This window comes from Lytechinus pictus, chromosome 2 (assembly GCF_037042905.1).
Source record: "Lytechinus pictus isolate F3 Inbred chromosome 2, Lp3.0, whole genome shotgun sequence".
NCBI classification, from domain to species: domain Eukaryota; kingdom Metazoa; phylum Echinodermata; class Echinoidea; order Temnopleuroida; family Toxopneustidae; genus Lytechinus; species Lytechinus pictus.
The window spans coordinates 44,093,530-44,117,130 of record NC_087246.1 but is presented as its reverse complement, the minus strand read 5'-3'; the positions used below and the strand labels follow the sequence as shown (position 1 = coordinate 44,117,130).

The 23,601-nt window shown below is 36.5% G+C and overlaps 1 protein-coding gene across 1 annotated transcript in view; it reads left to right on the top strand.

The window, feature by feature from the left end:
• Positions 1-2,327: 2,327 nt before the first annotated feature.
• The window catches only part of LOC129279271 (piezo-type mechanosensitive ion channel component 1-like), a 113,062-nt gene continuing 91,788 nt past the window's right edge, over positions 2,328-23,601 (top strand). Inside the window, exons 1-4 of the mRNA XM_064095657.1 lie at positions 2,328-2,357; positions 8,417-8,488; positions 11,522-11,533; positions 14,668-14,886. Of these exons, the coding sequence (XP_063951727.1) occupies positions 2,328-2,357; positions 8,417-8,488; positions 11,522-11,533; positions 14,668-14,886 (333 nt within the window). The remainder of the gene's footprint in view (positions 2,358-8,416; positions 8,489-11,521; positions 11,534-14,667; positions 14,887-23,601) is intronic.

Sequence of the window (23,601 nt, the reverse complement as noted above, 5' to 3'; positions counted from 1 at the left end):
GTAGAGCAATCGTGAGCAGAGCAATTGTTAGTCGAGGAGCATTTGTGGCAGGTGTTTTATTTAGGTCTTATGTTTATTTTTTTAAAGCAACATGCCGAGAAACTGTCGATGGAGCAATTGTGGACGGAGCAATTATCGGCGGAGCATTTGTCACTACATGTGGAGCAATTGTCGGCGGAGCATTAGTCCCTACATGCGGAGCAAATGTCGGTGGAGAAACTGTCGGCGAAGCAATTGTCGACGGAGCAATTGTCGCTAAAGCATGTGTCGTTCGGGTAGCATTTGTCTCCGGAGCATTTGTCGCTAAATGTGGAGCAATTGTCGGTGGAGCAACTGTCGGCGGAGCAAGTGTCGTTCGGGTAGCATTTGTCTCCGGAGCATTTGTCGCTAAATTTGGAGCAATTGTCGGTGGAGCAACTGTCGGCGGAGCAACAATCGGCGGAGCAAATGTCGGCGGAGCAAATGTCGGTGGAGCAAATGTCGGCGGAGCAAATGTCGAGGAGCAAATGTCACGGAGCAAATGTCACATTTTGGGGAGCAATCGTTGCCGGAGCATGTGTCTGGTTACCATTAGGATAAGTTATAAGGACAGTCAGTGGTCATGTCCAAAAATCCAATATGGCTTCCAAACATTGATTCGAAAATGGCTGCTGATACTTAAAAGTGGCATAGCTCGTTTTATATATGCCTGTGATATATGATTTTGGTGTCTAAAACTATGGTTTCAATGGTCAAATTATACATTAGGACAAGTTATAATGACAGTGGTCTAGTATGTCCAAATTCCAAGATGGCTTCCAAAAATGGATTTAAAAAATGTTTGATGTTACTCATAAATGTTCAATATCTGTCTGGGGAATATGAGTTTGGTGTCTAAACCATTGTTTAAAGGGTCAAGTAATGCATGAGGGCAAGTTACAAGAACAGTCAGTGGTCTGGTATGTTAACAATTCCAAGATGGTTTCAAAAAATGGGGTATAAATTGACTGTTGTTACTTACAAGTAAACATAGCTCATTAGAAATACACCTTGGAGATATGCGTTTGGTTTCTACACCAGAGTTTAAAGGGTCAAGTATTACATTGGGTCAAGTTGAAAGGACAGTCAGGTGTCAAGTATGTCCAAAAATCCAAGATGGCTTAATGACTGCTGTTTAAAGTGGATATAGCACATTAAAAAAATACACTTGGGGAATATTTTATTTGTGTCTATATTATGGTTTAAGGGTAAACAAATACTTTGGGACTAGTTACAATGATATGCAGTTATCCATTTTCCCTTAAAATCCAAGTTGGCTTCCAATAAGGGGTTCTAAAATGACTGTTGTTACTTAAAAGTGGACATAGTTCATACAATATCCACCTGTGAGAAATAATTGTGGTACCTACACTTAATGTATGGGGACAAGTTTAATTGTTTCATGAGTTGGTAACAGCACCCATTTTGATGAAATTTGTAAATCTACCTTGGATTTTTAGACAAAATGGAAAACTAACCATCCTTGTTACTTGTCTGAATCTGTTATTTGACCCTTCATACCACAGTGTAGACACTAAAATTATTTCTCACAGATTGATATTGTATGAACTCTGACCATTATTGAGTGATAGGAGTCGTTTTAGATGCCATTTTTAAAACCCTCTTGGATTTTTAGGCAAAATGGACAACTGCATATAATTGTAACCAGTCCAAATGTATTGTAGTGTGGACACCAAAATCATATCTCCTTGGGGGATTTTAAATGAACTATTTTTTATATAACAGCAGTCATTTTAGACTCCGATTTTTGAAAGCCATCTTGGATTTTTCGACATACTGGACCACTGACTGTCCTTGTAACTAATTTCCTGACTTTTAAAACCATGGTTTAGATGTCAAAACCATATGCCCTTGATGGATATTACATGAAGTATGTCTATTTGTAAATAACAGGCTATTTTATACTCCATTTTTTGAAGCCACCATGGACCTTTGGACATACTTGACCACTGACTGTCCTTGTAACTTATCCCAATGTATTATTTGACCCATTTAATCATGGTATAGACACAAAAAATAGACACAAAAAATCATATTCCCCGGATATTGAACAATCTATGTCAGGTTTTTTTCAAGTAGCAGCAACAATTTTAGACTCCATTTTTGGAAGTCATCTTGGATTTTTTAATATACTGGACCACTGAATTTTGAATTTGAATTCATTACATTGTATGCCTCCACTAAAGGGCAACTTTGCCATATTCCTTCCATCTTCCTACTCCAAATTTCTATTTAAAATAAAATTGTTAACCGTTACCTTCTAATAGAGCGCTTTGACAGTCATCACAATGGAAGCTGAAAAGCCTGTCTTTACAAGAGTAATTTCAGTCCTGATTTTTGTTAAGCTTTTAAAGATAAAAGTTTACCATTTCATTAACCTACATGCTAACCAATTAATAAACACTGCAATATAATGGAATAAGCTCTTTGTTCACCCTACATTAACTAATACACATTTTCCTTGCAATTGTTTTATTATTACGATTTCTATTACATTAATTTAATACAGGATGGCATCAATATTTGTTACCAGCGTAAAAGTCATCCTCTCCTTTATCATAAGTGCTCAAGCGGAGCGATGTAATTGGGAAGAGATACCTATATGGACTGTTGGATACTATCTCTTGGATGCAGCGAGATTGATGGTTTTTTTTTTTTACATAATCAATAACCAGCAGTCTATCAGGTTAATTACAACTTCATTGTGCCGTGCTAGTTCATAAAATTCTTAAACACCCCGGTGAGAGGATTCGAAACCATTAACATTAAAATTCATAACACCTCAAATAGCAGAGCTTGTCTTTTTTCTTGGGGGGGGGGGGGTGGTTGATTATGTTTCCATCATGCATAAAGTCATATTTTTTTGCATCAATGCAATCAGAGAATATGGTTCATATGATCCTACAATACAAGGGTGACAGGACTGGGGGCACTTTTATAATAAGCATTTACAAAAAACAAATTACCATCTACTTATTGAATGAACAGCCCCCCCCCCTTCAAGACCAGCAGCCCTTGTAATATATACTTTTTATTGAATTATTGCATCTTGAATCATTTGATTGGACTTTTTAAGCAACAATCTGGACATTTTGAATATGATTTTATTTTATATGTTTATAGATTTTCTGAAATACCGTTTTTGCTTTATTTGATCTGCGTTATTTATGAGTTTCAGTACAAGGCTGCAAGCACAGCTGGTGACTACTTGATTACATTTAATGAATGGGCTTGAGCTATTATGTCTTTGCTTGATTGAGCTTGAAGATGAGATGAGATGTTAAGGTCAGTGGGTGGTTTCATTAAAGATATCAACCTAGTCAATCAAATTGTCACAGGTCAGTAAGTCACTTGCAAGTATCATTAAAACCCTTATAGCAGTGATGAAACTACTTTAGTTGTGAACTTTGACTATACAACGTTAATGATACATACTGTATTTTAATAAAGTACATGTATTTAAACCCACCCACCTGCTTAAGGACAGTCTGAAATAAATTAGCATGTATTTGCATGAAATCTGAATACAATGCACATGAAATGAATTTGGAGAATGTGAATGCCTCTGTCTCAATTTAGTCCATACCTTTCTAAATCAAGACCAATGTTGCATTATTTATCAAGCTTTTTTTGGTTGAAACATTATTGCATAGTATTGCATACCCCAATTCATCACCTGTCATAATACACAGTATGCTATCTTCAGTAGATAAAATGTAGACTGGACTCATGCTGACAGCCAGATAAAGCTGTAACTCTATTTTGTACCCATCCTATAAAGTCCAGGTTTAAACTGTGCCATTGAATCTTGAATTTAAAGAAAGATAATGTATTGTTTCCTCATAGAGCCAGCAAATTATCATTACCTTGGGCAGTTTTACCTATTTGTGTGGAGTGAGGCAAATCTTTTGATGAGATAGAAGCATTACAGTGACTATTATAATAGGTTTAAATCCTCTGCCTCAACACATCGGAATCAATTGAATATATGGGCCATTCTTTGCAATTATGTGACCAAAATTATGACAAATCTTGACTTTAGTTAGTTATAACTCTCAAAAGTTTATAGATTTAGGAATTCAATGTTTATCTGACAATAACATGTTTGGTCAACTATCATTTGGAAATGTTTCATACTGACAACAGCATGCATGTTCAAGGTCAGAGGTCGAAAGAAGTGGGGTCATGTGTGTGACACTTTGTAGAAGTTACAAGAGGGATCAGTGAGTCAATATGTCAAAACTCCACAATGGCTTTCAAAAAATGAAGTCTAAAATGGCTGTTACTCACAAATGGACATTTATATCATTTAAAATCCACCTGGGAGATATGGTTTTGGTGTCTTCAACACATGATCTCTGTTAGTTCTATAATCTACAAGACTCTACATGAGAATCTGTCATGAACAAAATAAGGGTCAATTAATACTTTGGGACTGTTTACGAAGATAGTCAGTGGTTCAGTAAGTAAAAAAAAAAATCCAAGATGGCTTCAAAAATGGAGTCTGAAATGGCTGCTGTTACTTGCAAATGGACTTAGTTCATTAAAAAAAATCCACATGGAAATTATTGGAAACAAAAACCTTAACAGAATTTCATTATTTCTTAACTATTTTCGCTGATTGAGGTATAAAATCAATGAGCAAATAATGAATTTTTCAAAAATGTGGCTTCCTTTTTGAAACTCGGATACCCCCACCAAGTGACTGTTTGGTATCCTCTCTTCAAATTGTTTTTGCTCACTCATGCATGAATGAGGAATATTTTATGTGCCCAGGTGAAAGAGGAGACTTTAAGCATTTCAATGATAACCGATTCTTTTGTATTTGTGATTAAGTAATGATGAATCATAGATAATTTTTTTTTTGTGGGATGGACTGTATAATAGTGGATGTGTCAGCACAAGACATCACTGATTGCTCCTGCCTGGGATGAGACACGGGTCTTTGTGCCTGCAGTAGGCTCAAAAAGCTGGAGTCATCTCTCCCTTAATGGCACAAAGATTAAAAAGCTTACCTCGAAGAGGCATCAGTTTGGGTATTTCTTTAGCTCGAATTGAAAAGCAGCTGGCTTTCTCTTTCCTTATTTGTAACATATGGTACTGTAGTCGACTTGTTTCACCAAGTAAATATTTAGACCTACGTAGGCAAGTGGTTGCAATATGATATGGATCAATGCTCGCTCATGTAGGCTATGAAAATTAAACTAAATGTTTGCTCTAAAAACTTGAAATAAAATAGACATTTCCCTCTTCGTCAGCATATGGTTGATCAAAAGGAGCCAGAGATTTAAATTATGTTTCCAAATTGAATGCAAAATACATACGGTAGATATGGGCCACTATTATGTTCATGTATTTCTTACCTGCAAATTTCAGAGTTTCATGTTTCACAAAGTATTTCCCAAAGCCCTATCTTGTATTTTAAAAAAAAAGTGTCACATAAAGAAAGGTGTGCCCAGGCACTCACCACCTGTGACTTGTGATAAATTGTTTTACATGCTTTATGATGTATTGAAATAGAGGTGAAAGGGAAAGCATGGTTTAGGCAATTCTACAATGTGTGCTAATGCAATTCAACTGAAATTCCATTGCAGTCAGGAAATTTGCATGTATTTAGGTTAACATGCTAAAGTGTCATTTTTATTGTAGTTGCAGGTATTTCAAGTAAGACCATCATACATGTACACATGCATTCACATATCACAGCTTGCAAGCCTGGCTTGGTATTAATTAATAAGCATCCTATAACACTAATATTTAAGTTTGTCAAATTCCATGATTTTGATTACCAAAACTGCATATGGCATATTTATGGTATTAAATAAATTCAAGACTGAGTTTAATAGATTTATGAATGAATTCATACTGTAGTACCATGAACATTACCTATAGGGACAGTGATTTTCCATTTCAAAAATTGCCTTTTCTGTTTCAGAAAATCTTAAATTTCATTTCAGCATGTCTGAAAAACAAAAATTCCATTTCCCCATAGACTTTGTTTACATGAAAAAGTGACAATGCCGTTTACATAGAAATCAATGCAAATATTACGCATTGAGTAGTGATGTCACAGTACTCCTGCTGGACAAAGTTTGTATCTGCCACTGTACTAACAGTGCTTTAGAATCCACTCTAATCGAAGAGTTATAAGAACAAAAAATATTTAAGAAACCCATTTACCATGAATACATCCTCACCTTCCACATAATTAGCATTATTTGAGGGTTGAATGAGATTTTGTTTTATAAATAATTTTGAGACTTTTGAACATTGTTTTGAGCAGTTGACGGTTTTCGCATATCCGCCATTTGGATTTGAGGATTATATGTACCAAACTTAATTTGATTATAACAGCACTGATTGGTACATGGCTGTATACATGCATGTATCAGTCGCTGACTTAATCATATTAACCCTATATTGCATTGCGTGGTCAGCTGTTTCTTGCCTCCTGTCAAAATGAGTTTCGCCACCAACCATGGAAAGTTCATCAAAGTTATGTAAATAATGTAAATTTTGCAACCATTATGTCGATGCACTGTGCATTTTGAGGAAAAATAATTGTTTTCTGTGATTTTTAGTTTGAAAAGCCACTTTTCATTTCAAAAGACCATTTCCGTGAATTCTGTCTTTTTTCCGCGATCGTGCAAAATCACTGTCCTTCTACCCACCTTTTGCACATATAAAATTCCCACTCACACACAAAGTTTTAGCAAAGCCAAAATCATTTGCTGACCACTTGAAGGTATATATGAGTGACATTGTCATGGTGAACAAGCAAGTATCCAGAGTCCGATTTAACAGCACTTGAATCTGCCTGAAAAGTTTGACAAGTCATGCCAAAAATTTAGTCTGCTTTTCAAATGCTTTATTCGATTTAAGGGTCTGAATGTGCAGCCTATTAATGCCTTGTGTACTGAAGGCCCTCTCGCTCAGCAAGTTTTGTATGTGCTAGTTTTTGCATGGAGACTCACTTGTTGATCAAAGTATCAATCAGGTTCTGTGCCTGCAGACTACCCAAAAATAAGGTCATCAGTCATTTCAGAGAATGCACAATTAATGCATTTTCAAATGCATGCATTCTACACGTACATGTAGCACCAATAGATTTTAAAATTTGACGGTGTGTGCCTGCACATTCCACCCCTCCCTCTCAGATCCATGCCTGGCGTAGTGATTTTTAAGCCTTTGCTTTCAATCTGAGGCTTTGGAAAATTGGGGGTTAAAATTCCACAACATGAATTTTTTAAGAACTTCGTCACATTATTCGACATTCAACCCAGATGTTCATGAGTTGTACATTGGAGTTTATTCCTTGAATTTCAGTGGACTGCACATTTGCAAGTGCCTCAAGATTAAGCACGAAAAACAAAGTTTGAATTATAATCGATGCATCCATTTTCGCAGGCAGCCAAGAAAATAACATCATGAGAATAAAAGGGTACTTGTCTATGTCATTTATGCCTATATTTATCTGCAAACAAAGTTGCTTATCATGTTTAATTCTTTGTCAGACATTAATATCTGATAATTACGTCCATATTCTGTAACCATTTGTGTGGAACATAAAAGGTATTAATTTACTATATTAATCTTGCTTTGTGGGTTAACGTTAAATCACCTATATGCTTTTCACATTGCATTTCCTTAACCCCATACTATCCTTAACCCCGGACTATCCTTAACCCCATACTATCTTTTTTTGGATTCACACTGTCTTTCTTAACCCCATACTATCTGCTTAGATGGGGTTAACGCCTTAACCCCGGACTATCCCACAGCTCATGAATATGGATGACTTTACCATACAGAGCGTGAATAACATGCAATTTCGACTTCTGTGATTGGCTATTGCTTAGCCCCACTTTTCCTTAGCCTAGTTTCGTTTCACACTGCATCTCTTAGCACCGCAATTGTGGTGCTAGCACCACAATAAGCCGGCTAACCCTGCTTTTTTGCAGGGCCAGATAGTACCGTACTATTTACCGTGCTAGCCCACTTTGCTAAAACGTAGTGTGAAAACGAAGTGGGCTAAGCTTAACCCCGGGAAATTGGTGGGGCTAAGACCCCCCTTAGCCCCACCAATTTAGGACAAAAAGTGCAGTGTGAAAAGCATATTATTGAATGAAATATTGTCACATCTTTGCTAAATTAATTTGCATTGTTTGGTTGTAATAACTAAACTAGATTTTGAAAGGAAAAAGTGAAATTTTAAACAAAAGGATCTTTTTTATTATGTCTAGCAATATGTCTATTAATTTTGTTTTCTAGAGACTTTGGTTTATCAATATCAATATTTATATCAATTTTTCTTTGATTATTCTTTATGAGATTATTCAAACTCATTGAAATATATTTTTCTTTTTATAAATTTCAGGAATATGTGGAGATTGTCAGAAGGAAGAGTCCAAAGAAGAGAGGAAAGAAATCAGGAAAAGATGAAAAACAGGTAATTTTGGTGTAATGTTAAATTAAAGAAATTTATACAATTTACCTGATTCATATTATGACTAGACCTATCAAAATCATTGTTTCCATTTGTCCTTTTACAGTATCATTTAGTTTTTTTTTTTTTTTATGATTGAATTCTTTCATGATTCTGTAATTTTCTTAAAATATTATGCAGTAGATTTCATATATTCATTCATCTGTTGTAGATAACTTCCAATGTTTTTTTTTGTTCTAAATAATTTTGATGGATGTTCATTAAAGGCATTCCATCCCAGTCCATGTTACTACTGGTAGCTAAAACATGTCAGGCAATGTTGTTTCATATATATGCTTAGTTCTTCATTATTTTTTGCAAATTATGTTGCAAAACATAAAATCACGTTAAAAGAAAGATGTAAAACAAAGACATTACTATCGTCAATATTCAAGAAGTTGACAACTAGTTAAATTATATTAGCAGTCTCAAGTGCTTAGGGTAGAATAACCTACTTGTATGCATGGAGGTGCTTTGAAATACTAATGATGTGTTACAAATAATACCATGGAACATAATGTTTTATAGACTTATAATATAAATACACATATCTTTGGTTATTCTTTCTTGCTTTGAAGGTGATTGAATTATGTGAATATTACATTTTATCATACTGCTGTGTTTGTTCTGTTGATTTTCACTTGGTTTAATGCCAACAGTGCAAAGTATGTGTACAAACATAATACAGTATGTCCCACAAAAAAGGAAACCCATTTTCAGCGATAGATTTCACAATTATTAAATTTGTTTTTTATATAAATTTGATACTCAGAGCAAGGATGGGATCTCATCTCTAATTTGAAATCAACAGCGTAGCAAATGGTTCACAAATGGCAGATTTCAAACAATAAATATTAAGGCATATCAGAAATGATTTGCGCAGAAACATTTAAATCTGAATCCACTCTCATTTCAGAGATCAGTGAGAGAATCTTAACAAAGAATATAAAAGAAATGCTAATGAGCCAAATAAGCACGGTCGTCGTATCATGAACCAATTTTACTGCACAACCCGGTTTCGACATTAAAATTTCAAACTCATCTTGCTCATTAATGCATGAAGTGTTCGTCTCATATTAGGTATCAAAATAAAAAGGAATAATTGAATTATATGATTATGTAAATGAAATATAAATTATTTGCCTCGAAGACATGAAAATCACGGTTTACTTTTTTCTGGGACGCACTGTATATTCCCTTCTAACTCTGAAGCAGACAATGCACTGTTAGAAATATTAATATTTTACTTGATGCAGAAATTTTTTTAGCTATAATTAAAATAAGTGACTATAGTGCCAACTTGATATAAGCATGGAGTGTTAAGATTGTTAAATCCAGAATGAGTAGTCTTCAGGGTTGGCAATTTTCTTTATTAGAAAAATAAAAATAAAAAAGATCGTATTTAATTGATTTAAATCAGATTTTTAGAATTTTTTATTTTTTTAAACAAAAATTTTAACAACAAAGCGCAGACACCAAAAATATAATCCTTTACACTAACATGAATTTCAAAATCATACATTTCACTACTATGATTATTCTTAGCTTTCTATTTCATAATTAAATCAAGTCAAAATAGAATTTATAGAAAATATTAACATCATGAAGATGCTGACATTTTCTGTTGTGTCTGCATCCTCTGGTGTAGAGAGCTCAGGACTGACTGGTTCAATCTCCAAGTTGGTGAACTGTCTTGGTACAGCTAATGCTGCATAGTTAGTGTTCCTATTCAAAGCTCTTAACATGAAATGATTATCAGTTTTTTGGAAGAATTCCATGACTCTGAGACTCACATTCTCCAAAGAGAAACACTTATTTTTTTCAGGCCAAGGACTGAAGATCATATGTTACAGAAAACTGCATTTATTTATTGTTTGTTTAAACCTCCTTTGTTCTTTGAGACAAAGTTGGAACTCTTTAACTGTTTCAAAGCATTGACCTGCAAAGCTCTGACCGATTGGGGAAAAAAAGTTTAAAGTTTATTTCAATGATTTCTTTAAAAACTGTCCTCTTAAAACACTTTTGGATTTTGACATTTTTACCATCAACAAAGAAAAATATTGCAGGGAAAATTGTTGTAAGTCCACTAATGTACATCTGCGATTTTGCAAGATTAATCTGATATTATTCAATTCAATATGATTTCAATTGCTCTAAGTAGATTTGAAGGATTTATTCATGTTTGGATGATATAAAGTTGATAAAATCTTTTTCTTTTGAGTCAAAGAAATAAAACTGCCACACCAAAAAACATTGTCAGACATTTGTACATGTACATGTTTCAATGGAAGTGATTTAAATCAATGATTTAAAAAAGTGATTTAATTCGCGATTTTAATCAACATGATTTAAATCGGCCAACCCTGGTAGTCTTGTGTGTTTGGGGTTCATGGTATAAATATCACATTTCCACATGCATGTCATGTAGTTTAGAGTATTGATTATTTAAAATGATTTCAAACAATCCACAAACTTTATAAACATATCTAGTAATAATTTTTATGATCAAAATAGCATTGATGAAAATTGATTGTTGATTTACTTATGAAATGAATCATGTAGCAGTTGAATATCTGTCTTAGAACAACTCATTTTCTAGAAAGAAAAAGAAAATGGTTTGATACTTTGCTTAAAATTATAATTGCTGCCATAATATTAATGCTTTACATCTCATTTTCAGCTTATTCATTCATTTACAAGATTTCCTTTGTCCTTTAGTGTAATTTAAAGCCATGAATACTTTGGTCATCATTTTAATATAATGATTACTGCTCAAAATATTGACAAACCTAGTCAGAAATTTGAACCTTACATTGTAGTATTTTACTTGTGTGATGCCCTCATAAAGCCATTCACCACTTGTATTAGATATTAATGTGTGATGATAAATGTGGTGCGATCACATCATAATTACTTTATCTACCCCATGCTTTCTTCTACTGGAATTATTTCCTTCTTAATTTACCCATTATCCACCTGACCATTGACTCTTTACAGGAGACAGATGAGGTTTGTTCAGACATCTTTTGATATATTTTCCACAATGCTTTTGCTCCTTTTCTTTCAGAATTTAAAGTCATGCATGATTCCTGATTTACACTTTTTTTCATTTTCATAAAAATGTGTGTTTTGCTGTGCTTTCATTGCCTGCATTTTTCTTGCTTGACCAGTGAAATCCTATATCCAACCTTCAGAGTGTGACTTTACCTTTCATTTTTGTCTCGCCTGCATAGCAGAGCGAGACTATAGGCGCCGCTTTTCCGACGGCGACGCAGTGGCGGCGATGGCGGCGGCGGCGTCAAAATCAAATCTCAACCTAAGGTTAAGTTTTTGAAATGACATCATAACTTAGAAAGTATATGGACCTAGTTCATGAAACTTGGACATAAGGTTAATCAAGTATTACTGAACATCCTGCCTGAGTTTCAGGTCACATGACTAAGGTCAAAGGTCATTTAGGGTCAATGAACTTAGACCATGTTAGGAGAATTATTTTCAAAATCTTAACCTAAGGTTAAGTTTTTGAAATGACATCATAACTTAAAAAAGTATATGGACCTAGTTCATGAAACTTGGGCATAAGGTTAATCAAGTATTAGGGAACATCCTGCACCAGTTTCAGGTCAAATGACCAAGGTCAAAGGTCATTTAGGGTCAATGAACTTTGGTCAAGTTGGGGGTATTTTTTGAATTACTATCATAACTTATGGATCTAGTTCATGAAACTTGGACATAAGGTTAATTAAGTATTAGTGAACATCCTTCCTGAGTTTCAGGTCACATGACCAAGGTCAAAGGTCATTTAGGGATAATGAACTTTGGCCAAGTTGGGGGTATTTGTTGAATTACCTTCATAACTTTGAAAATTTATGGATCTAGTTCATGAAACTTAGACATTAGATTAATCAAGTACCACTGAATATTCTGTGCGAGTTTCAGGTCACATGACCATTGTCAATGGTCATTTAAGGTCAATGAACTTTGGCCGTGTTGGGGGTCTTTGTTAAATGACCATCCTAACTCTGAAGTTTATGGATCTATTTCATAAAACTTGGGATATAAGAGTAATCAAGTATCACTGAACATCCCCTGTGAGTTTCAGGTCACAAAACCAAGGTCAAAGGTCAGTTAAGGTCAATAAACGTAGGCCATGTTGGGGTAATTGTTGAATTGCCATCATAACTTTGAAAGTTTATGAATAGAGTGAATGAAATGTGGACATGGGTGTAGATGACAAGTCTTAAGTCACCGTTCAAATGTCATCTATGGTCAATGAACATGGTATTATGTCATTATATGAATGGTGTTTTTGTGAATGATTATTTTATAGTAGTTTTCAAAGTTAGCACTGCTGCTATATTAAATCGCGTAATGCAGGCGAGACTGCCAGAGGCGTTCCACTTGTTTAGAGCTACACTCCTTTTAAAATCTATGATTTTATTTCTACGGCATAAATACTAAATCAATTGTGATTATTTTATACCTTATGCGAAGCAGACTATATATTTTTTATACCAGTATATAATATATATTGGCATTTCATTCCTTTTGGTCTAATTTGTCCATAATGTGTGTGTGTGTGCTTGTGTTTGTGTTTACATGTATTTGTGTTTTTGGCATATTGTTTATTTTTTGACATATTTTGTAATTGAGAACCCTGTCATGTTAGAAAAACTAGAAATATTTTTATTAACTTTTTTCATAGCATAGCTTTTATTTTTAGTTTTGCATTACTTCATTACATCATTATGTAACTTCAATTAAATTATCAAATAATATCTTCAAATATTTGGATATGTACAGAAACTGCAGTTAATTTAGAATATGTTTATTTATTTAGGCTTACTATCTGGATACATACGTTGCTTTTGGTATTTGTAATCATCTAATTAAAGATGTTTTCATCTTGGGTTTCTTATCTAAAACTTGTTAAATTGTTTGGTGAATATAAATGTAATCAATATAACATAGTCCTCTGAGGAGAAAAACGTAAACCAAAAGACTTTAATTTTATTTTAGGATTTCTATTTTTCATTACTATCAATAAATAGTTACTGACTTTTGAGACTTGTTCATTTCTTTTTCCCTAGGCTGTTTCAAGCTTTATAATTTCTTTTTGCTAAAGCTGTTCCATACTTTATCCACACGGCTGTTCCAAATGTCTTCTACGTTATACAACAAATGAACTGTTAACATGTCAGGGTCCGTATAGAATGAGGGATATCATGTTTTTTCATATTTCACTTTCACAAATCTTCAGCATTGATTGTGCTTAATTATGATTCCTAAATTTCTTAAATTAGGTCTTATAATGTACATGTGTACTGTAAGTACTTTCATAATATTTAAGATGTTGCATTTGATAGATCATGATCAGAAAAAAAACTTCAGAAAGGTATGCAATTATATATGCTTGCAATTCAAATACATTTTAATACAAAGCTCCCATTTACATGTATTTATATTGCCTTTGTTGATTAATTGCATTTGCTTGCATCTTTCTTTGCTGCTTAATATATTCCCCCTAAATAGATAAAGAACAAATATTAATTTAAGTGTGATTAACTAATTTTAAAATAGTTTTTTTTTCACTGTAAATACTGTAATGATTAAACAAGACTTCCTTTCTTTTAGCTTACCATTTTTTCAGAAAAAAAATAAACTTGGGGATTTTTTTTATTAAAACAAATTCTGTTTATGTTAGGTATTTGAATAAAATGAAAATTGCTAGACATTTTGATATAAAGTACACAACATATTTCAGGAAAAGTGGTTGTTAAGTTTATTGTGTCAAATGTTATGTTTTCAAAATTGATATAAAGGTGAAATGTCTTCAGAATTATATGTCATGTGATAAGAATATTTAGGATTAAACTTTACAGACAGAAAATATATGTACTTAAATTCTTAATTCAGAATGGACATGTATGTAAGTATTATTCCTCATTCATTTTCTACATTTCAGGTAAATGTTTATTTTTTTTACTCCTAAATTGGCTTAGTTGTGATGTCTAGATATAGGATTAAATTATTACATGGTTTGCAACATGTACATTGGCACATGCTACCTATAATATTTAGGTGTGAGAGACCCTTTACACTTGCTCTGTATATTAAAGCCAGTATCCTTTTCTCCTTTCCAGCATCTTGTTGGAGAAGGTGCAGGTACCTCCTACCAGACCATGGACCCCACCCCTCAGCAGACCCAAGAGGATGCTACTGATGGTGAAGTTGGGGCCACCGGAGCAGAGTCTGCACCTACCAGTGGGGATGAAAGAGGGGCGCACAAGATGAGTGCCTTCACCACCTTACTTGGGTTCCTAACCAAACAGAGCTATATTGTGGGTCTTATACTTATGATGGTAATCTCTCACCTTGTTTCTTTGAAATATTTGTAAATTTTGTTGCTTTATTGCAAAGACAATACCCTTCAGTTCAGTTTATGGATATTGCAAAGAATAAAGATCACCAGATATCATTCTTGTGTGATGACAGGCAATCAGTGTTATTGGTTTTCACATTTTGTCTGTTAAAAGGTAAGTCTACCCCAGCAAAAAGTGGATTTGAATTTTAAAAAGTCCAACGAGCAAAATTATGAAAATTACAGTGAAAATCCAATATGAAATAAGCAAGTTATAACATTCTTAAGTTTTGCTTGTTTTTCATCAAATGTTCATAATACTGTGATATGCAAATGAGAGAGTCAATGATTTAATCACTCACTATTTTTTTATTAAATTATGTGGAATATTTCATTTTTTTGCCCATGCAACAATAAGAAAGGATCTTCATGAATCACCCTAGGCTGCGACAGTGGCAGTCCCATATATCTAAGGAGGATTGAACCTAGTTTCACATTAATGAAGAAATATAAAGATATTTCATTTAATATAATACAAAAGGAATAGTGAGTGGGTGATGTATTCAGTTCACTCATTTGAAGTCAGACCTAAGCCCTGTTGCATGAAAATTTATGTATTAATTTTATGCAACAGGGCCCAGGAAGTGAATATAATTGTTTTTATATAATTAAATGAAACTTTAAAACATAACTTTTTTATTTTACATCTGATTTTCAGCTTTTTACTAGTGTGATTTTTCTTTTATCATTCAAATTAACTTTTTGCTGGAATGGACTTGCCATTCAAGGGATATGCAAGTCATAGTAAGAAATCTACAAAGTTTATATTTATTGACTTGTAAATTAGCTATAAATTTCCTGCAAAAGCCCCCTTGGTCCTTGTAAAATAACCTTGAGATTATATATTGTGCGTTCACATTTAGTTTTATCTTTCAATGTTTATAAGAATAATTTTGATAATCTATGTATTTCTTCTGAATTGTTACGGACTTGTGGTGCATGAGTTTCTATGTAAATGTTTAATTTGTATATGTTGGGGATTATTATACGCCCGTCACGCCCGACCTAGGACGGGACGTATTATTGTTTCATGCTCGGTGTACGTCCGTCCGCTAACTTTTCCTTGTAAACGCGATAAATTCAGTTTGACTTAACCTAGGCTCATATAATTTGGTGTGTATGATACTACCATGGATCTCAGGAAACCTATTGATTTTGAGGTCAAGATCACAGTGACATGTTTTCATCTTATCCTTCTGAAGTCCTTGTTAACGCGATAACTTTAATTTAACTCAACCTCGGCTCATATAATTTGGTGTGTATGATACTAGCATGGATCCCAGGAACCCTCTTGATTTTGAGGTCAAAAGGTCAAAGGTCAAGGTCACAGTGACATGTTTTCATCTTACCCTTCTGCAGTCCTTGTAAACGCGATAATTTCAGTTTAACTTAACCTAGGCTCATATAATTTGGTGTGTATGATACTAGTATAGATCCCTGGAAGCCTATTGATTTTGAGGTCAAAAGGTCAAAGGTCAAGGTCACACTGACATGTTTTCATCTAACACCCTTCTGCAGTCCTTGTTAACGCGATAACTTCAGTTTAGCTTAAAGGAAAATGAAAGGATAGATTTATTATCTTGTCATAAACTGATTACATTTCACTGATTAAAATAAAATTAAAATGAGGCAGAATGGTTTCCTATTTCCCATGATATGCCAAGTCAAAGTTATCAAAATTTTGATATTTGAAAGACCGTGGAGATCGCCATTTTGCTCATACTCCCTATATCTCCGTGGGGGGTTGTGACGTCAGCGACGTACAACTCGGTGTCCGACCTCGGCGCTTGCCTGTGATTGCTAGCGTGAGATACATTGGCCAAAGTGGATCTGGCTGCCGAAATTGGTCAGAAAGGGGAACAAAATGCAGCTTTTACCGAATTCCTGATCCGCAGAAGAGGCCAGAAATCTCTATAAAAAAAATGGGTGGCTGCTCTAAAGGTGGAGAAATACAACAATTACTCCAAATTCATGAGGAATGATGTTGTTCGTAGCGAGCATTTTACCTATTTCTTCAGCCGAGTATTGGGGCTCGAAGTCGTAGGCTCTCGGGCTTTCTAAGTTCTATTTCAATACAAACGTCCGATAAGTTTTGTTTTAACTTAAAATAGACGGTAACAAATAATAAACAACGTTAGATATATTGAAATATAGCACAATTAACAATTTACCGATACTCAAACGGGACAGACAACCAAACTTCCAACATAACACGATCACTCGGATCAGGGGCCAGCACTCAAGGGTTTATAACATGCCGCCGCGCACAGAAAAATCAAGCCATAGCAGTCGTGTGTTGTGAACAGCAGAAGTAAGATCTCAGCACGCGCGACCCACTAGTTAGAAATCTACTGCCAAACGCGGTTCATGGTGCTGGGTTACTCGCTATACGTACGTGTGAGTGGGCGGCCGGGGACGGCTGTATTGTCTGTACGAACAAATTTAGCTTTGTCAAATTTGCCAATTTGGATATCGTAAATAAAAGTGTAAACATTTTCATCAAAACTCATCAATTTGTGTTTTAAAGCATAAAATAATTTAAATAACCTTTTTGATAATATTTTAAAGTGTTTTAGGTGTATATTTTATTCATTTCTTGTAAAAAAACATCTTTATTATGCAAACTCGGGGTTGGTTTCAGCCTGTGTATAGCTGCACATGGAAGTTAGCACCGAGAGCAGTAGTACGTCACTGACGTCACAATTTTGAACGAACCTCGCAACAATGGCGATCTCCATTCAGAGACTTCGATCGTGAAGAAGCCTAACTTTGAAGAGGTGGTACTCCACTCTGGGAAATCGGATTTGGGTATAAGTGGATTCATTTTGATTATCATTTACTTATCAATGATATTATGTGGTATTACATTTTGGGTTTCATTCTCCTTTAACCTAGGCTCATATAATTTGGTGTGTATGATATTAGCATAGATCCTAGCAATTCTATTGATTTTGAGACCATAAGGTCAAAGGTGAAGTCGCCACCTTCCACTTTTCTTGCTTGACCAATGACTCAATTTTCTGCGTTACAGACGGGCGTATAATGTGCTCGCCTTAGCGACACTCTTGTTCTGTATTTTAGTTGTATATTATTTTTTTAATCACTATTAATGCTTTTATGATTATTGTTTTGCCCAAGGTATGTTTGATTTATAATTATACAAATATGATGTTCTTCGGGCTGGATGTGTTTAAGATTCATGTTTGTAGATCATATACACCATAATGTACAGATAATCATCAGTGTTCTAGCAAGACCCATTTTAGGGTTGGTCGCTATTTCATGGAATTACAAAGTATTTTTAGGCCAAGTTTGTGGTCTTTAAGGCCTCCTCACACCTAACTGAATTGTTTGAAATATGCCTTGCGATGGCTGCCGAAAGGCATTTTTTGTAAAATCGTTTTCAATGGTAAACTGATAATAAATCATATTTACCCTTCGTGTAAGGGTTCGTACATCTTCTGAACTAACAGCTGCGATTATTCAAATTCACGCGGAAATTTCGAACATGTTTAAAATTTCTCGACGAATTGAAAAATCGTTGGTCATCTGTTTGAATTCGCATCTCTTATTTAGTCTGCTGTAATCGTTCGTTTATTGTTCGTGTGTTATTGTCACACATAGTCCCTCATCGCATCTTGAAAGAACCCTTAACGAAGCAACACGATGACACAAACGTACAAGAACGCCTGATCTATTCCCTTATCTTTGTTTCTAATCGCACGCCATATCAAACCATTGCTCACTGTTCGTTTGTCTTATTGGGTTATATCAACCCTTCCCTCGCCTTCGGCTGCAATTTACTCAAAGAGGTGAACCAAAAAATATATATCCTTCGCATGTCATATCTATCCTTCGCAGATGTGGTTCACGGTACACCATGTGGAGTGTTATAGAAACAGTGGATAGAAGAAGAAAAGAAATGGATAGGCGAGAAAGTAGAAATTTGAGAGTAGAGTAATCTTTCTTGAATGTAGTCCTGAAAAGGACGCATCCTACACCAAGCCAGCTTAGACCTTACTCGTGAACGCATCGCACACACCCGACACCAACTCCACAATCTTAACTCAGCCATCACTTCTACTCAAACTCAACTTAGCCGACGACTCAAGCCAGATGATCTAGACAAAGTTCAGACTTTCAACAACCACACCGCTCACCAAGCCTTCCAGTCCACCATACTGAAGCAAATCAACAAGTTCACTCCACTCCCGCAAGCCTACACAAGCCAACCAACAACCCTCTACCGAAGTCACCAAGGGCACTGTAATCAACCTCAGCCAACACCAACTTACCCAAGCCGAACACAAAGTTCTCTCCCTTGGACTCAACTTCGCCATTGCTCCCAAGAAGATCCCTTTCTCCGACATAGTACAACAAGTCGAACCCAAGCTCCGCTTTCTCTCCAAAGCAGCCGCCAACGAAATAAGACCCAAAGTGACCAATGTCCTCTACCACGCCAAGCCACCAAAACAGAACCTCTCCAAAGAAGAACACACTGCCATCCAGGACCTCCGACAAAACCAAGCCATCCACATCCTTCAGGCAGACAAGGGCAACGCCACCGTTATCATGGACCAAGACGTATACGAGGACAAGATCGAAGACATTCTCCAAGACAAGGACACCTACTCCAAACAACTGCTGACCCTACACCGATTCGAGGCACTACCCAAGGCACTCTACTTCCAACTCAGATCTTCTTCAGCCAAGTCACCTATTCTATTCGGACAACCCAAGATACAGAAGTCTAACACTCCTCTCCGCCCCATCATCTCTACCCGCGGGTCACCCTGCTACAACACAGCACGCCATCTCGCCAAAATCCTCCAGCCACTCGTAGGCCAAACCCAGCACCACGTCACCAACTCCAAGCACTTCATTGACGTCATCTCCAAGACCAAGATCCAGCCCTCCGACACACTCGTCAGCTTCGACGTCGTCTCCCTCTTCACCAGCGTACCTGTAGACCAAGCATGTGACATCATCAAGCAATGCCTCATCACTGACCCAGACCTCGCATCCAGAACCAATCTCGCACCAGACCAGATCCACGACCTCCTCCTCACCTGTCTTCACCCCAACTCCTTCAATTGGCGCAACAACTTCTACAAACAACTACAAGGAGCAGCCATGGGATCACCTCTCTCACCAATCATCGCTAATATCTTTATCGAACATTTCGAGCACCAAGCACTCAAGACTGCGGACAAACCTCCCTCACTCTGGCTCCGCTACGTCGACGACACCTTTGTCATCTGGCTGTACAGCACACCTGACCTTCACCAGTTTCTTAACCACCTCAACCACCAGCACCCCAGCATCAAGTTCACCATGGAGACCCAATGCGAAAACTCAATTCCTTTTCTAGACGTTCTCATCACCAAGACACCACCTGGATTCCCGTCTCACCAGGTGTACTGGAAACCCACCCACACCGACCGCTACCTCAACTTCCGCTCACACCACCCATCCGTCCACCAATCAGTCGCCGACACTCTCATCAGACGAGCCCACCAACTCAGCGACACGGCACACTTACAGCAGGAACTCAAGCACATCACCCATGCACTCACCACGATCAACCAATACCCCAGAAGAAGGATCAACACTCAACGTTCCCGCCACCAACAGCACCAAAAACCCATCCAAAACTAAGCCTATTGCCACCATAGTACTTCCCTACATCGGCAAGACTTCACACCGACTACTATGCATCCTCCACTCTGCCAACATCCTCGTCAGACACCAATCCTCTCGCAAGCTACACTCCATCCTTCACTCTCACAAGGACAAGCACCCACCCAACAAGCAACCAGGCGTCTACAAGATCCCCTGCGACTGCGGCAAAGTCTACATCGGAGAAACCGGCCGGGACTTCGACACCAGACTCAAGGAACACAAGACCCACCACCGACACAGCGACTGGGAGCGATCTGCCATCGTCAAACACGCACAACAAGAAAATCACCGCATAGACTGGGACAAGAGCCACCTAATAACCAATATCCGCCACTGGAATACCAGAAGGGTTAGGGAAGCCATTCGAGATACATCAACAAAACACTGTACCTCAAGACCCTGGCCTCCACATCAACAGCATCTGGCACCTAATCCTACGTCACCACCCAGCTTCCAACCAATCCACAACTAACTCCACAAGCAACCCGCCGTCCACCGTCACTCTACCAAGCCAACCTACCCAGCACAACAGTCTAATTGCACCACCAACCGAACCAGTGACTTCGCCGACGCACACACCTCGCTATAACCTCCGTCGACGACCCAACACCACATCCGTATACCAGGCCACCCACTCACTCCCGCCAAAGCCTACCCGACAAGTCCGCCAACCAACACGCACAGAGCGCCACCACTGATGTATCTACTACGCCGCCGACACACACACACGCTGCTGTAACTCATCCCGCTGTCTACACACCACGTCCGCATACCAACGCCAACTCGTTTCCCGCAAAAACCGCTGATCCACGCACAGAGCGCCACCTACGACCTCAGCCCGCCGTGACCGCCGGCCCAGCGCTTTCCCCCACGTCTGCACGTACTCCACAAGTACCGCCGCATGCCGAGCGAACACTCACTCCTGAAGATGGACAGTCAACCTGCCCAAAACGTCGAGTCTCTACTGCTTCTACTCATCATCTCTACTCGCCGACTCAAGCCAGCATCTCCTCATCCATCCTACTACTCAAGCTCTTTTCAACTCATCAATCTCTTCTGGTTTACAGTCCTTTTCAGGACTACATTCCAGAAAGATTACTCTACTCTCAAATTTCCACTTTCTTGCCTATCCATTTCTTTTCTTCTATCCACTGTTTCTATAACACTCCACATGGTGTACTGTAAACCACATCTGCGATTATACATGCCACCATGCAAACCTTCAAACAACATATTTATCCTTAGCTTACCATTCGTTGATAAAATTTGACAATAGTTACTGATTGCATGAGTTGACGAAATTTTATTTGAATTCGTTGAATTTGCGTGCATTTCGTGCATTTTTCCCATTCGTCACCCTTCATCCGCCTACATTCAGTCAGGTGTGAGGGGGCTTTAAAGCCCAAAGTGAAGAAACAACATGGTAATAACAATCTGATATTGACAAATCATTGGAAATAAGAGTATTTAATGTAAATTATGTAAATAAAACAAGATTAAAGATGGAAATTAATGCAAGTGCAATTCCTCTTTGCAAGGAGTTAGTTTTGACACACTTTACATTTGAAATTAGTGGTGGGCGGAAGAAGTGCTTTTTCTGATGAGTGGTGGTAAAAAATCTTCTGTGCCAGTTGGGCCCGACCACTGCAGACCACCGTAGCTATAACAGTGATAATCATGACACCAGTCATATAACAGCTCTTGAACAAAGATAATTAATATTTTCTGTGTTATTTCAGAAATTTAGATCTCTTTATATTGTATAGTTTTCACATTCTATAAGACTCTTTATAATTCATTATTTTATGGAAAAAATTAATGATCACCAAAATGCATATATAATTGTATGTAAATAAATCCTCTCTAGTCTCTATGTTTGGTATTCTAAGTGAAGTTTGGCTTAATTTTATAAAAATTACCAATTTAGTCTTCATGGAATGCTACGTTTGGTTTTTATTCAGTATTTATAACAAATGTAATTGAATTTATAATTTTTTAAATTAATTTTTGATATTTTATCATATAATTAACTTTTTGGATACATTTCAGTACAAGATTAAAATAATATGTATTTGATGAATAAACTGGCTACAGGCATTCCATAAAGGTGTAGTCAGAGTCAGTATATAGTTTCCTTATTAATTCTACTTTTGCTCGGAAAAAACAAACCAATATGTTTTTGTGTTTACATGTTGTCTTCATTGTATTGTGGTTGATTTATTCTTTGTATGATTTGGTCCTTTAGCTTATTTTATTATTTGTCAGTCTATCCATTTCCTTTTCTAAAAAGTTACAACAGAGGCACCTTTTTATGCTGGTCATGATGATGGTAAAGGAAAAAAATTGTTTAAGTAACGACTTCAAAATAAATGCATTACCTTAGCAATCATTGCTTGTCACTCCATCCCCGTTGCTGTAATGCTTTGGACACTCCTTTGTGTAAGTCAATGTGCACTGTTGCATAGCCCTACTTTATTATATCCCTTACATTTAGTTTGTTGCATTGGGCTTCTAAAGCATATGTGAATAGTGTAGTTTCCACTACAAAATCTGGAAGAGGGAGAAAAATGTCTTTTGCCAGGATATAGTAACTTTCAGAATCCACAAATTCCTGGTCACGCCATCACAGTACTGTGTGTGATGCGTCGACTGTTATTCCACAGGCACGGTGTGGCTGGTATGGCGTAGCATACTGGATACAGTCTGGGACATGAGTGTATTGACCCACAGTTTGGGCTAGATCGTCAAAAGACATTATATACTGTATAATATCATGCAATTTTGGAAAGTCACAATAAATTGTATAACTCCACCATTTGTAATGATCAAACAACATTCACATTGGACTTTCATCACCATCACCAAACTGCAAGCATTGTGTGATGTTATAACGCAACAATACTCACAGTCATGCAAAGAAGATGCCCAGACTAGTTTTTAGTCAATTCTTAAAAATCAAAATGATAAAGCTATA